The 14,881-nt window shown below is 36.5% G+C and overlaps 1 protein-coding gene across 1 annotated transcript; it reads right to left on the reverse strand.

The window, feature by feature from the left end:
* Positions 1 to 7,573: 7,573 nt before the first annotated feature.
* Positions 7,574 to 9,345, reverse strand: LOC127839724 (uncharacterized). Its single transcript, XM_052368109.1, has 3 exons — positions 9,230 to 9,345; positions 8,057 to 8,191; positions 7,574 to 7,770 (listed from the first exon to the last, which is right to left on the reverse strand). Exons 1-3 carry the CDS (start codon positions 9,282 to 9,284, stop codon positions 7,574 to 7,576), a joined length of 387 nt encoding a protein of 128 aa, XP_052224069.1. The 5' UTR covers positions 9,285 to 9,345.
* Positions 9,346 to 14,881: the final 5,536 nt, after the last annotated feature.

Consider the following 14,881-nt stretch of genomic DNA (forward strand, 5'->3'; position numbering starts at 1 on the left):
CGTTGTCGCCGGAGTCACCGTTGTCGCCAGACGCAGCGTTGTCGCCGGAGTCACCGTTGTCGCCGGAGTCACCGTTGTCGCTGGAGTCACCGTTGTCGCCGGAGTCACCGTTGTCGCAAGAGTCACCGTTGTCGCCAGACGCAGCGTTGTCGCCAGATGCAGTGTTGTCGCCAGACGCAGCGTTGTCGCCGGAGTCACCGTTGTCGCCAGACGCAGCGTTGTCGCCGGAGTCACCGTTGTCGCCGGAGTCACCGTTGTCGCTGGAGTCACCGTTGTCGCCGGAGTCACCGTTGTCGCAAGAGTCACCGTTGTCGCCAGACGCAGCGTTGTCGCCAGATGCAGTGTTGTCGCCAGACGCAGCGGTGTCGCCGGAGTCACCGTTGTCGCCAGAGTCACCGTTGTCGCTGGAGTCACCGTTGTCGCCGGAGTCACCGTTGTCGCAAGAGTCACCGTTGTCGCCAGACGCAGCGTTGTCGCCAGATGCAGTGTTGTCGCCAGACGCAGCGGTGTCGCCGGAGTCACCGTTGTCGCCAGAGTCACCGTTGTCGCCAGACGCAGCGTTGTCGCCTGACGCAGCGTTGTCGCCAGACGCAGCGCTGTCGCCAGAGTCACCGTTGTCATACGACTGTTCTAAGCGTGATATTATGTCCTTGTACACGCGTTGATTGATACGGATACTAACGTAATGCATGCCAAATCCTTCTGGGAAATACCCCAATGCAATTGTTCCAACATCACCATCGAACTTTCCATCTGCTGACACAATTGATGAGTGTTCTAGTCCTCGGGTAGAAACTACCAGGCACTGCAAATTATATTCTCTCATAAGTGCAATGAGCGTGAGGTTGTCGCCGTATGTCCCATTCTTAGACATATTCTTAACGTATTCATCAAATGTTTCATCATAGACAAAAGTTTCATAGAAATATCTGTTTTCTACAATGTGATGGACTGCTTCCTTACGTAAAGCATCTACGTCTTTGTATATACCAATTTTACCAAGTTGATGCGATATAGCAGCAAATTGACAATTTCCATCCGGATTTGGGTCCATGGCAATATTCACCCCATCCAACAACTGCAGATTTTCATGGTGTGTTAAAACATGATAGTACTTAGTTCTGTGATTTTGTTTCTCTGAGCGGTTCTGTTTTAATGAATGTTTTTTAATTTTTCGTTGTTTCTCTAACGCAACAGTTAGGCTAGTCATGTTTTCGACCCCAACCGATTTGCTTACGAATCCAAGTTCGGGTGTGTTCGGTACTTGAAATGACACGATATAAACACCATTTCGTTTTACTTTTTCTACCTTGCCTTCGATAACATATCTTTTGGTTGGCACCCTGGATTTTCGAAAGGGATAGCGAATTAATACTGTCTCTCCTACTTTGTACTTGCTTGGGGAAGTTGCGTTTTTCAACAGCGACCTGTAAGCCTTTTTATTTGCTCGCCGTATGGTTTTCTTTATTTCACGAGAACTATGACGTTCTTTGGTAAAAACATGACTTCTTCCGTAGTAGGCTTCAAAGGGCGTTAGACCCCCAAGAACTCGTTTGAAACTTGTGTTTATGGCATAGGCTAAATCTTGAAGCCCTTCGACCCAGTTAAATCCACGTTTACTTTTTGTTGCAAATAGAATCTTGGCCCTTATAACACTGTTTGACCTTTCACACTTGCCCTGTGATTGAGGATGATACGGCCTACTATTGATCATTTTGATGTTGTACTTGTTCAACAAAAGTTTCATACTAGGGCCTTTAAATTCCAGTCCGTTGTCACATTGGATGATGTCAGGGGCAAGGTTAACCATCAACACGTCCTCTAATGCCTTTGCAACTTCACGCGAACTCTTCGTTTTCAGGGGTTTTGGCATAACGTACCTAGAATAAACGTCCACGACTTGTAGAATATAACTGTATGTGGACCCCTTGTAGCTAACACTTTGATTTTTCATGTTAATTATGTCAATCTGCCATCTTTTGCCTGGTTCCTCTTCTGTAATTGTCTTTGGCTTTGGCTTGTTTGTAAATCTCGGATACTTCTCATGGTAATACTTGCTATTGTACAGTATTTCAAGGATAGCTTGTTCCGAGAACCCCGTGTAATTTACTTTCAGTTTGTTGTAAATAACCCTTGCTCCACATCCTTTGTTTTCCATGAACATCTTCTCAACAAATCTAGGAAGATCTTCTTTCACAAGGACTTGCTTTCCGCCACACAATAAAGAACCCCGGTCACCAAGCTCGAAGTCCTTACGTTTTCTAATCATGGCCAAACAATTATTCTCTTCAGGTGTCCGTTTCTTCACAGGGACATCGAACGATCCGTTTAAACATCTGACAATAATGTCGTACTTCGACCTGGGCAAGCACCCTAATTGCTTCCTTTTTCTCCTAATTGCTTCCTTCATCTGAAATAATATAATAAGTTATTATACATTTATACTTCATTAGTTAATAGAGCTTGTATTGAACACCGCGTGTCGAAAACGAATGTCTCACGACATGAGCTGAGCTAAAATCACTCGTCTGATAGCTCCGCTAAAATTTACAATCCGAACTTCCGGGCAATATGCGCAATGAAAGTAGCAAGTACTTCATGTAAAGTTTCATTGAAATCCAACCGAATTCAAATTCAGGGGAAAAATAGCGGGCAAACTTATGGCGGTCAACGGACAAACGGTCTGTAGAAACCAATGCTACGTGGATGGAAGGGATATAAAGAAGGGGCCCTGGGGGCCTAGGTCGCTCACCAGAAGTCACGACTAGGCAGGGTTCGAAGGTCAAAGACCTATAAACTCCATAAAATTTAAAATGTTCAAATCTACAGATTACAGGAGCTCGATCTGATTTTGGTGGAAAATACACTTTCGAAAAAATGACTGTAGCTTAAATATTTTAGCAGTTTAGGAGTTACGCACCCGGAAGGAATGCCACGGACAATTGGATAGACGGACGGACAACTGCAAATGCACTCTGAGGGGGGGGGGGGGCATAAAACATAAAAATCAATGCATGTTAAAACATCAATGCATATTAAGACAACTGAAAATTAAAATTATGTACAGTACTTACTGTCAAGAATTCTTTTGAAGTTTGAAGAAAGTTTGGATTTCAATTCTTTCTAGTCGAAAATCACAACTTTTCTTGCCGACCGCCAAGTCAAATATGGTTACTGACTTCTGAGTAAGACTCGTGTGCAAAATTCCCGCCTTTTTAAAGCGGCACGTTATCAAAGAAAAAATCGGAAACTTCAAAGCTTTGTCGGCTTCTCAGCAATATGACGTCGGAACGACAAATCAACTTTACAAAGTAATGTTTAGGAATACAGTCACACCTGTCTAAAGCAGCCAGTCAAACATCCTTATTTTTGGAGAGATATATTCATTTAAAAGAGCTCAAAATCTCTTAAATCGGATTTTGGTGAAAATACACTTTCGAAAAAAAAAGTTTTAAAAATTTGAAAATTGCTATTAATGATCTCCACGAAAGTATCTGGCCGCCCGGGAATCGAACCCAGGCCGCCTGCGTGCCAATCTGACGCGCAACCGACTGAGCTAGCCGGCGAAACAGTTACACAACCAGCAAAATCCATGTAAAGTGTGGTTAGGTTAGCTGTTTCTGTTACTGCTAGTTACGACGACGACGACGACGACGACGATGATGATGATGATGATGATGATGATGATGATGATGATGATACTTTTGTCACTTCCAATATTAGGTTAATACAATGTATTTGAGTTTGAAAAAAAGTTTACACATCGGCAGACTATTTCATTTATTAAGAAATACATAATTTATGTACCATATACGTAGGCCATTTTCATTTTTATGAGTTTTTTTGGTATGTACCAAATACGTTTTGGCGAGCATAGAAAAACTTATTCCAACCGAATATGGTACAATGTTTGTACCATATTCGGTCGAAAATTGTACCATCTTCGGTCCGAGTATGGTACATTTGTACCATATTCGGCCGAATATGGTACAAATGTACCATATTCGTTTTTGTACCAAATACGGTCCGACATATGTACTTCTCAAAGCATCGGACTAGACAAAACATACTGTCAGGCTGCTTGTAGATCTTTCCTTTCCTGTGGTATCATCAGGCGTATCGTCAATCCTAAAAAGCTGAATTCATTTAATTAGACACTGGTCTGCCATTTAAAATATCCTGAAACCCCAAAAAGATATTTCTGCTATAAGATTATGCGGTTTCATCACTAAAAACCCATGTAATTTATGTTTTTTTCCTCTGTCAAACAAATTAACAGCCACCTTTTATAGTTAAATTCTTTGCAGCAACTGCCAGCTTTTAGTAAAATTACTACGATTTAAAAGGTTGACATAATTATATTATATATTTTTTTAATTGAACCTACCCGTGATTTTTTGTTGATTCTGCGATGACCTGTTGTATAAACTTTCTCCCGGTTGAATCAGTTGGTATAGTAATGTTGACTTCGTCATTGACCCTAAATTCTCTTGACCTCTCCTCTGAAGGTAGTGCATTAAGTTAAACCACACCCTGTTTTCAAAACCACATGGAGTGTTTATATGTTAATATTAAACGGTACACTGTTGCCACTTAATTTTTCCAGATCGCTGTCGGATTTTACAGGTTTGTGGTCGACACTCGCATGTCCACTTCGCTTAAGCTGCTTAACTTTTGACTTGTAGGTTGCATTACTTGATGAAAATTGCTGGTCTTTAAAATTAATGTTATACGTGCATAAGAGATGCTTGGAAATTACCTACTTCAGACTGTCCAAAGTTTTTTTCTTTAGTTCCTCGCCGTTTTTCTTACGTACAGATGCATAGAAAAAGCGTAACTCAATAACTGGTTGTTAAGTTCCGCTGGATTTTCCACGAGATCACTAAGATCCATGTAATTTGAACGAAGATTTTCGTTGTACAAGTTCATACCATGTTTAACTACTCGTTTAGTGTTTTCAGAGTCCTTGTCACGATCCAATGCCTTCAAAACCTCCTCGCTTATCGTTGAAAAAACGTTTACTTGCCATTTTGTCGTCTGTTTACAGCGGAAAGGCAAAACTGCGTACTGCGCATGCGCGAATGGGACAGTATAATTTTCGAACATTCCGCACGTGGTTGCTTAGGCAGCGGGATACAGTATTTTTTGTACAGTAAATTTTTTTCCCGCTGGTGGCACGTGATTGTTATGGCAGCGGGATACAGTATATTTTTGACAGTAAATTAATTACCGCTGGGTCTGACGGTATTTCTATGTCACGATGGCATATGGGAGTTTAGCATTGTGAATAAAAGTGAGGTATAATAAATATATATATATCACGCCATCTACTAAATACTCTTCTCTCATTGGCTGTTTGACGTCACATGCTGACCCCATATATTCTATATGGTGTCAGTAAACTATATGGGGCAGTAGAGACATTCAAAAGGCCGCCCGGAATCGTCGATTCAACATCAGCAGCGCATTTGGATTGTTTACTGCTTATCGTTATGAGGCTGTATAAAATAACTGGCTGCTCAAATATGTTAAGTACTCTGTGACCTACAAAAGGACTTTCCGCGCTTTTCCTTTCGTTGGGTTCGTTATCAAAAATGATTTTGAAGAGCAGAAAATTGAGATGCAGAATGACAGCACAATTTTCAGTGAAAATTACAAATAACAATTTAACTAGTGAAGATATTCATATGACATGCGTGGATTAGCGAAATATGTGTACTCAACTTTCATGGAGAGTTATTTTAAGCCATAAACATCCAGTGTTCAACATAGATAATTTAAGTGAAAGTGTGTTTCCGAGCGGACCGTTTTCATCACAGGTACTTGAAAAATATGTTTGGTCCTTATATATATTTAATAAGAGTAAAGGTATCCAACAATGATTTCACATGTGTATTGAATAACACAATGCAACAGTATAAACGATCAAACAATGCACACATATGTCGTTGTGGTTGCCAGCAGGAAGGGTCCATCTATGATAAAACACCTTTTATTTGATGAAAATCCACCAAGTATGTCCAAAACAGCACTAAGTTTCACAAATATGACCCCAAAATCAATGTGTGTCAGTAATGAATGAAGGCAATTTTCGGTCGATTTTTCACAATAAAATAAGAACATTGCTATTAAGTCCACGAATGTTTTTCATTTACTAAGTTTGCCTTCGAACTACGGCGTTCTTAAGTCCCAGTTGAACGGTAAAAAGTCGGAAATTCAGAAGAAACAACACATTTAGTGTACTTTCACTTTCACGACCATCATTTTGAGGCAGAAATCGGTGTTACGGTCAGAAGACGTTTCCATTGGTTGAAAATAAAATTGGTAAACTTGTTCTATAATTTACGACTTATTCAACCAATCGACAACAAGATAAAAATTTACCGCGTTCCATCAATAAAATGGATTCAGTTTGAACATAAAATATAATATTTGATGTATTTTCTACTTTTTCTCAGTATTTCTGTTGTGCCGTTACCAAAGAACGACATAGTTCGATGGCAAACTGAGTAAATGACAAACGTACGTAGAGTTTATAGCAAAGTTCTTGTTTAAGTGTGAACAATCGACCGAAAATCGCCTTCATTCATTACTGACAGCTGTCCGTCCGGAATTACACACTTTCATTTTGGGGTGCTATTTTTTTTCACGTACCTGTGGTTTTCATGTCAACTTTACAAGAAAGAACAGTTGCAGGATTGTTGGTCAAAAATGGTAAATGACAAACATGGTTTGATTTATATGTTAGTGGATCTGCGTTTTATCAGATTCATGTGCATATTCTGCTTATTATGTTTGTTAAAACACCAGACCAAAACAACGTCACTGTAAACACATGTCTTTAAAAGGTAAATAGTTTTGTGTACTAATAACCCAGCTCATAACATTACCCCAAACAAATTTTGGCTAAACTCAGAAGCAGAAAATTGAGATGGAAAGTTGTTGGCGTGACATAATCATTACAGGGTTAGTTACTGACCCGATACGGGATATTCGGTTCTGTGGAAAACCATATCGGGTCAGTAACTTACCCTGTAACTAGTAATATATATATATATATATATATATATATATATATATATATATATATATATATATATATATATATATATATATATATATATATATATATATATATATATATATATATATCAGTCAGTTTTATTTGATGTAATATGTGTTATAACACGCCGATACAGATAATCCGATGCTCAAACGGTCACTTTTTTGCTGTGTCGCTGTAAGAGCTAATAATCACTGACATTAAAGAACTCAATGAAGTTTCGTGTATCTAATCAACAATACATGTATCCAAAATAATGCATCGAAAGCAAATAAATCTATTTGCTTATCTGAAAAAGAATTTCCCTTTAGGTCAGTTGTTCATATATTATGTTCGAATACAGTATTTATAAAATGTGTTAGCAACTATTTAAATATAGCTATATGTAAGCATTTAGAAAAACCAACCCTTTTTGCACTATTATCTTTTTATTCGTTTATAATCTTTCGGGCCCTGTAGGATAAATACAAGCGAATAATTTTGTCACGTAAAAAATTTATTTCAATCATTTCATGTTTTATATAGAGCACATAATAAATGTATTGCGGTTGCTACCAATACGAGCGATATGTCAAGCCCAATCTTCGCCGACGCTGTGTTACATAAATCCCTCTCGCAGAGACAGACCTCGCCGCTCTCGTCGTCAGAGGACTGTGAGAAGAAGCCGTTTTTGCGATATTTCATTTCCAAGCAACCCCTGACGACGGCTGCAAACAGTGAGCGCTGGTAAACATTCGCCAGCTTTATGGTTATGATAACTAAGTAAAGATAACGTGCCTAATTGAACATTTTGTAAACGGTTCCAACCGCTATTGTTTAATGCTCTTAATCGATTATAGTCTACATGTGTCCCAAATATTATCTGTTTTTCTATAGTAATAATTTTACTGTTCGGCAGGTTTATTTTATGATAATTTATTTATAACATGGACACTATAATTTAAATATATATTGAGAGAATAGTTTATCTATTACATCGACAACTGTATTTACTTTTCTCCGATTTGTTTGTGCCTTTGCTTTTGTAGCACTGATCACAGTCTGTTGTCATCTGAGCCTTGCTAAACTTGTCATCGCATCCGTCTTCCGGAAAGGCACACAGGAAGCAGCGTATTGCCTCGCTGTAACCTTTACAATGAAATGTACGATCCTGTGTCAATAGGGATATTTACCTATAGAAAAATCACTGATATACCAGTGTGAACATGTTTGCATATTATGTGCTTCATTTTCTCATATCTTATAAAATATTTCCTTTACGTTACCAGAAACAAAAACAAGAGTTTGACGAGCTTACCAAAGAGCATAAGCATACGTTTATATGAAATGTATGCAAGATATCCTGGACCTGCAAATTCCATACATGTACTGAGTAAATATTATTTCCATTGAAGACAGAAATACATTAAAGTGGGTATGCACGATTATTATATCTGTTAAATTGTAATATATTCATAAAAATATCATACAATAATTCAGAATAGGCAAGACAATTTATACATTGCAGACACATTTCATAAAATTCAGCAAAGACAAATTAGCGCCCCGAGCCGATTGTGACGAAGATATTTCGTACATATTTTCCCACAATAACCGAACCATTCGTCTTTGTATTAGGATCGGAGTTAGTGTTCGTGTGTCGTATGAATAGATATCGTTGCAGGAAATTAAAATGATCCGTAAAACAAAATTGTGTCTTTGTGTCGTATGAACGAATCTGCACTAAAACTAAATTTAGATTTAACATCGTACATGCATGATATACATGCTGGCGAATTCGACTGTACAGCCATTTTCGATTTCAGAATTAAATATCTGGCTTATCTTGCATTTTTCGACACATATTCTTCTTAACTTTTATTTTAATTTATATTGAAAAATATGTATAATAAGTTTTTTACACATTTTTATAAATTCATAAATATTTGACAAAATCGTGCATACCCACTTTAATATTATTCTTTATTATTAATATCGTGTGTGCTTCTGATTTTTTACATCTTTTATTTTTAACTCATTGATTTTATTGTTAAATTTATTGGAAACATTTTACACAAGAAAATGCCGTACGTTATCTTAATTAAAAACCGTTTACTTCAAGATTTGTAAAACAAAACGTTCTAAATTAAACAATGACATTGACGATCTTAAATTATTATGTCTTACCGATGACGAAGAAAATCACTACAGGCACGGGAATCAAAAACAGTTTTCGACACATGCTTGCTCTGTTTTATTGAGTTTACTGCTACAATATGTATATGTACGGTTTTGATGCGGATGTTTAGATGAAATACACACAGCCGGATCTAATGGAGCGATAGCTGATACGTCATTTGCTTATCTCTTATTTGCAAATACATTAATTTAAATTCAATATCTTTTTATACTTGGCGTTGCATAAAACGCAAAAACAACAAGTTGCAATCTTTCACAAAATAAATCATGTCAGTTACTATGACTTGTCGACTTGAGAATGCATGAACGCTGTAATGATTGGCAAGGATGTTTTATCCTGACAATGAACGCAATATTATTATATTCAAACATAATACTGAAGAAAAACAACGAATTTAATTTCAACTCAAAAGATAAGCCTTTATAATTTAAATCAAAACTATACCTAAGATATTCTAGATTTTTTATTGTGTATTGTTCTTCATACAGTAGGAAACAGTACAATAAAATCAAACTTTTAGAAAAGTAAAGGCGGATGTGGTCGTAAACGCAGTAAAGATAACAATTTAATTTACATCTTAAGATTTGTGGAATGGTCAACGTTGAAATACGTCTGATGTATTATATTGCGCGCTAAAAAGTAATAAGAACAGTAAAACTCCAAACACATCATCTGCAGATAAATCTCTGTTATTATCAGATAGCATTGTACAATACTGGGTAATACATACTTCCAAAACGCTAAACATAAACATCTTTGTAACTGGTGTCACTTCCTTGGCAAAAGCCAAACAAAAAATAATCCGGCTAATAGGGTTGTTACTGTGGTGGGTTAACCTTTTATGAATGATGCGTTTCAATGACTCCTTTTCGTTTGCAGCGGAAACTGCTCAACATTTTCTCCTCACATTCAAGAAACTGCAAGTTCAGCAAAACCTCGGTGGCCATGTTAGAGGTCACATAATGTAAATGATAATATTGTGCAGAATTTCTATTTCGAAATATAATGCAATTGTTATGCTATCTTAGAATATACATAGCTTGATCGGTGAACTTAAAGTTTGATGCAAGGTAGAAGTTATAATTGAACATTGAAGTTCTTATTCGATATTACTTTTAGTGGTGTGTCGTTTCTGAATCAACATTTGATGTAAGACTCAAAAGACGAGTTGTTCAAGTAAATGAAATTATTCACGTTTCTAAATTGGTTATATTTATAGTTTTCGGTATTGATCGCACTTGTTCGTTTTACGATTTGATTTTGCGGGAAATTAGCTCGTGCATTGCAAGGTTTTGTGGCGTTATAAAGGTGTATAGAGGCGTTTTTTGTCACTCGAGGTTTTATTGGCTGCAAAGAAAGGTCATTTGATTTATTTCACTATGTCTTATTCAGAAAATGATTTAACATTATTAAGTATATTTTCGGTTACCAAGATGGTCTTTACATTTTGGGTGTCCGCTTACTTTAAGCAGTCAATCATCAGTATTCTGTTCCATGAACAAACACGCCCTGGGTCATTGCAGTTGGATGAAGTCCGCTTAATCAAGATTCTATTGAATTTGTATTTTGCTGCCAATACCATGCCTTATACCTATCTGTTGTGTTGTTGTTAGTTTTTGTTTTGTGAAGCAATTTAGATTAGGGAATAATTGATTTAATCACAATGAAATAGTGAGTAAAAGCCAACATAATGATAACTCGCATTACGCGAACTACGGCAATCTCGAACATCTTGTTTACAAATCGTCGCTTGATTGCTTTAGTACGGAAGCGTATATGGTACACCTCAATAATGTGTTCATACCGGATTAATTTATATCGACTTACTGTGAAATAACATGGTATGTCGACATAGTTTTGTAGCTTTTACACACTCAATGTTACTGGCCATAACGACATTAAGTTAAAGTCTCGACGTAAATGTTTCCGGCTTTTCCCGAAAAAATATTTGATCCACATGATCTAAGTCGACCAATCAACATAATTTTTGGCGTCATGCTCTTGTGAAAATGACTTGCCATCGTAGTTTTAGTCGACACGATGAGTTATTTTTTACGCCATGACACCTTTTTCATATCATGCCGTCATAGAATGTTGACATAATCACAGCATCAGGGTATACCATATACGCTTCCATACTTTAGTGATCTAACTGCCATTTTCATTTTTTTGAGAAAATCGCATGTAAAGGTTTAACCTTTATTTTCTCACTTATTTATGCACGAATGTGGACAAAATTATACTGGAATGTTTATCAGCAAACGGAGAATACGAATCTGATTAAATATTTACTTTAGTAAATTATATGTTAATGTTATTTGCAATTTTATATATGGAGATATATACTGGCAATTGATAGGCTAATCTGGGCGTGAATTCTTCGTTGCTTTAAGTCCCGGAGACGGTGCAGTACAGCATTCGCCCGTTTGTAAAATTGTGGGGGATAGAGCAAAATGGAATCAAAAAGTGGGAGATAGAGCAAAATGGAATCGAAACACTTCTTCTGTGACGACTGGATCTTGAATCCATCCGATTGCGTCATATTTAAGATCTCGTTCTCACGAACACAGCGAACACAGCGAAATAAAAAATTCATTTTTGAAAAAAATGGAGTTAGAGCACAAAAGCTTTAAAGCGACGAAATGGTATTAGCGATTACATTTATTGGTTTGCATGTAATTATACATGAATCTGTTCCACACGAAGTTTACTCTGCGATTTAAGTTTGTGATTCGATCTGTAGATAGTAAAAGCCGTATTGCTATTTGCATAAATGTCGATGCGTGGTGTTCTCACCAAAATAACATAAGTTTATCGTTAATAATATAAACTAAGTCTCAAACGTATCCTTGGTGCACGTCTTAAGTGTTGACGGATCAGGAGTTAGCTGCGTGCCCTATTTGGACCTGCTGTCTCCTGTTCTACCGTCAACCCAACTTATGAGTGTGCGATTCACAGAGCCTTCTAATACAATATGTAGAGTCGTATACATTTTAGTTCCTATGAAAAATCCCTGTACATTGTTAAAGTCCGGAAACACAATTACTGATTCTCTGGGCCAGCATACCATCAATATAGCATTGGTAATACTTAGAGTCCGCATACACATGAAATTTTAATTCCTTGGATAAACCCATGAACTCAGTTCATATTAATTTGCATTTGGACATTTCAAAATACATTGCTTTCTCTTGTAGTCGCATCGGTTGTTTTCGTAGTTTAGATGTAAAGACGAGATAGTATCAGTGTTGTAGCACTCCGAACATTTCAAATCAAGCGCATCGTTGATTTGTAATTGGTTGTTGTATAACGACTTTAAACAATTTTAAATTCAATTACAATTAAATTAAATTGAAATATAAGTAATAAAAATACTAACTTAATTGACAAAACTTTACAGTGGCATACAGAGGACATGAAAATATTTGTATTTAGCGTTATATATTACGTGTGTATGCCATAATATTACGTTTTCACGCGATAGTTATTACCATCGCAAGCGAGTCTAATTACGGACACATGCGATGGCTTATTCGTGCGCACGCAACATATTCCTTTATATTAAATATCTTAGTTGTCCCCGTTAATGTCCCATAGGATCTTTAATTAGTAAAAACATATCGAATTATACCTTCCTATGTCAACTATCTCGCATGAATCAATGCATGTCAAGTGTACACATAATCATATAAAATGCTTTCACGATACACATAACCATGAGACAGTATATTTTTAACCTTAAATGTATAATAACAACATACACCTTAATCTGAAAATAAACGTAATCCACATCTTGACAACATCACACACGTGAGTTGGAATCTTCAACAGAATATTGTAGTTTGTTTGTGTTTAGTTAGTTTTTGTGATGCCACATTTTCTTTGGCTAGCTGTTTAAGCCACCTTTATACCATGTCATATATATTTTCGTTGGGCAAAACTCTAATGTACCAAACCGAGTACAGCTCCGGTTTTAATGACGCATACCAACTATTTCATTTTAATTGATACAAATACAAGATAAGTATTGATGCAAAGCATCAAAGGGCGTCGGGAATTTCAGTGTAAAAGGCACTCAATAAAGTTACATGGAACGATTTTTTCTACTGTAAATATTAATATATTGGCCGATTATTTTAAACAAAATAGAAAAAGATACTGGTATAGCCATTATCTATAATTTTGTGTTATAACCCCCAAATAACCATTATTTATGATGTTGTGTTATAACCCCCAAATAACCATTATCTATGATTTTGTGTTGTAACCCCCAAATATTTCATAGTTCATTTTATTTACATTGGTTTCCTTTTTTTACTGGCATCCGTGTGCAGTTTTCATTTATGGAACAGAACTGTGTAGGTTTTTAAAAATCTGCTTCATCTTGTAAGCGTTATTTCATATTTTTCTCAACTTCAAGGGGAGATGATTTTGAACTTATTCTTACGTTGCTCATTTACGATAGGAGTTAAGTACTCATTGATATGAAAACACTGTAAAAGTTTGAAAAAAAAATGAATGAAAACTGTAAATTGCATAAAGAAGCTGCATTTCACAATACTTTGAAATTCAGTAAAAGATCATAATAGATTTATTGCTCCGATATTCATCATTTTCAATAGGGATCGAGTAATACTGATATAAAAACACTTAACAAGTTTGGAAAGATTCAGACGAAAGTTGTGAAATCTTTTAAAGAAGTGGAAATTGTTTATTTTGTCAAATTTAATAGAAAAAAATTCTGGACTTATTGTCCCGATGTTTCTCATTTTTACTGAGGTAAAAATGCTCATTGATATGAAGACACTGTAAGTTTCGAAAGAATCTGATGAAAAATGTGGACATAATCACCTAACCAAGCAGTTTTTCACTTTTATTTTTAAATTCAAATAGACATAATTCTGGACTTATGGTCCGATATTGCTCATATAGAGAGTTTGGGTTGGGTCCACATTGATAAAAAAAACCTGTGCAAGTTTGGAAACAATCGGATGAAAATTTTGGACTTCGAACAACGATTTCAAAATTTCTTAAATTCTAAGGAAGATAACTATGGACGTAATGGTCGGATAATGCTAAAGGGCCCATACCACCTGGAAAGTAATTCGTGTCGCGCTTCGCGCTCTATATGTGGTTCTTTAAAAAAACTCCGAGGAGTGCTTGACTCTAGGGAAACGGGTTGCTGGGACACAACTCCTCCTTGATAAGCGTCTGCTTGCTTTATCGCAACTCATTGTTACAATCAATAATACGTGTCGCGCTTCGCGCTCTATATGTGGCAGGTATAGTACTTAGGGCCTATGATAGACAACCATAAAAATAAATGAATAATAGATGTGTTGTTTGCATTTGTTACTATAAAACACGTGTATTTTTTATAAGATATTTAAGTGATGTAAGAAATTTTAATTAAAGTTGTCACCACGCGGCATCCATTAATTTTCATAAAAATGTCCAATTGTAGTAAAATGGATTTTAAAATGTCTACATAAAATAAAGCTTTATTATAATTATTAACCTGACTGAAAAAAATTGTCAGCCGCCGAACTGTTCCGTTCGTGCTGGAACCCGGGATTGAACCGGGGGCCTTTAGATGATTGTTGCGTTAACAACTTCAGTCTAACGCTCTGCCAACTGAG

Source organism: Dreissena polymorpha, chromosome 7 (genome assembly GCF_020536995.1).
Source record: "Dreissena polymorpha isolate Duluth1 chromosome 7, UMN_Dpol_1.0, whole genome shotgun sequence".
In the NCBI taxonomy this organism is placed as follows: Eukaryota; Metazoa; Mollusca; class Bivalvia; order Myida; family Dreissenidae; genus Dreissena; species Dreissena polymorpha.

Coding starts and splice junctions, on each gene's coding strand:
- LOC127839724 (XM_052368109.1), bottom strand. CDS start 9,284: ATGTGTCGAAAACTGTTTTTGATTCCCGTGCCTGTAGTGATTTTCTTC. Junction 8,192..9,229: donor AGTGATTTTCTTCGTCATCG/GTAAGACATAAT, acceptor TTCATTGTAAAG/GTTACAGCGAGGCAATACGC. Junction 7,771..8,056: donor CACAAACAAATCGGAGAAAA/GTAAATACAGTT, acceptor CACTGTTTGCAG/CCGTCGTCAGGGGTTGCTTG.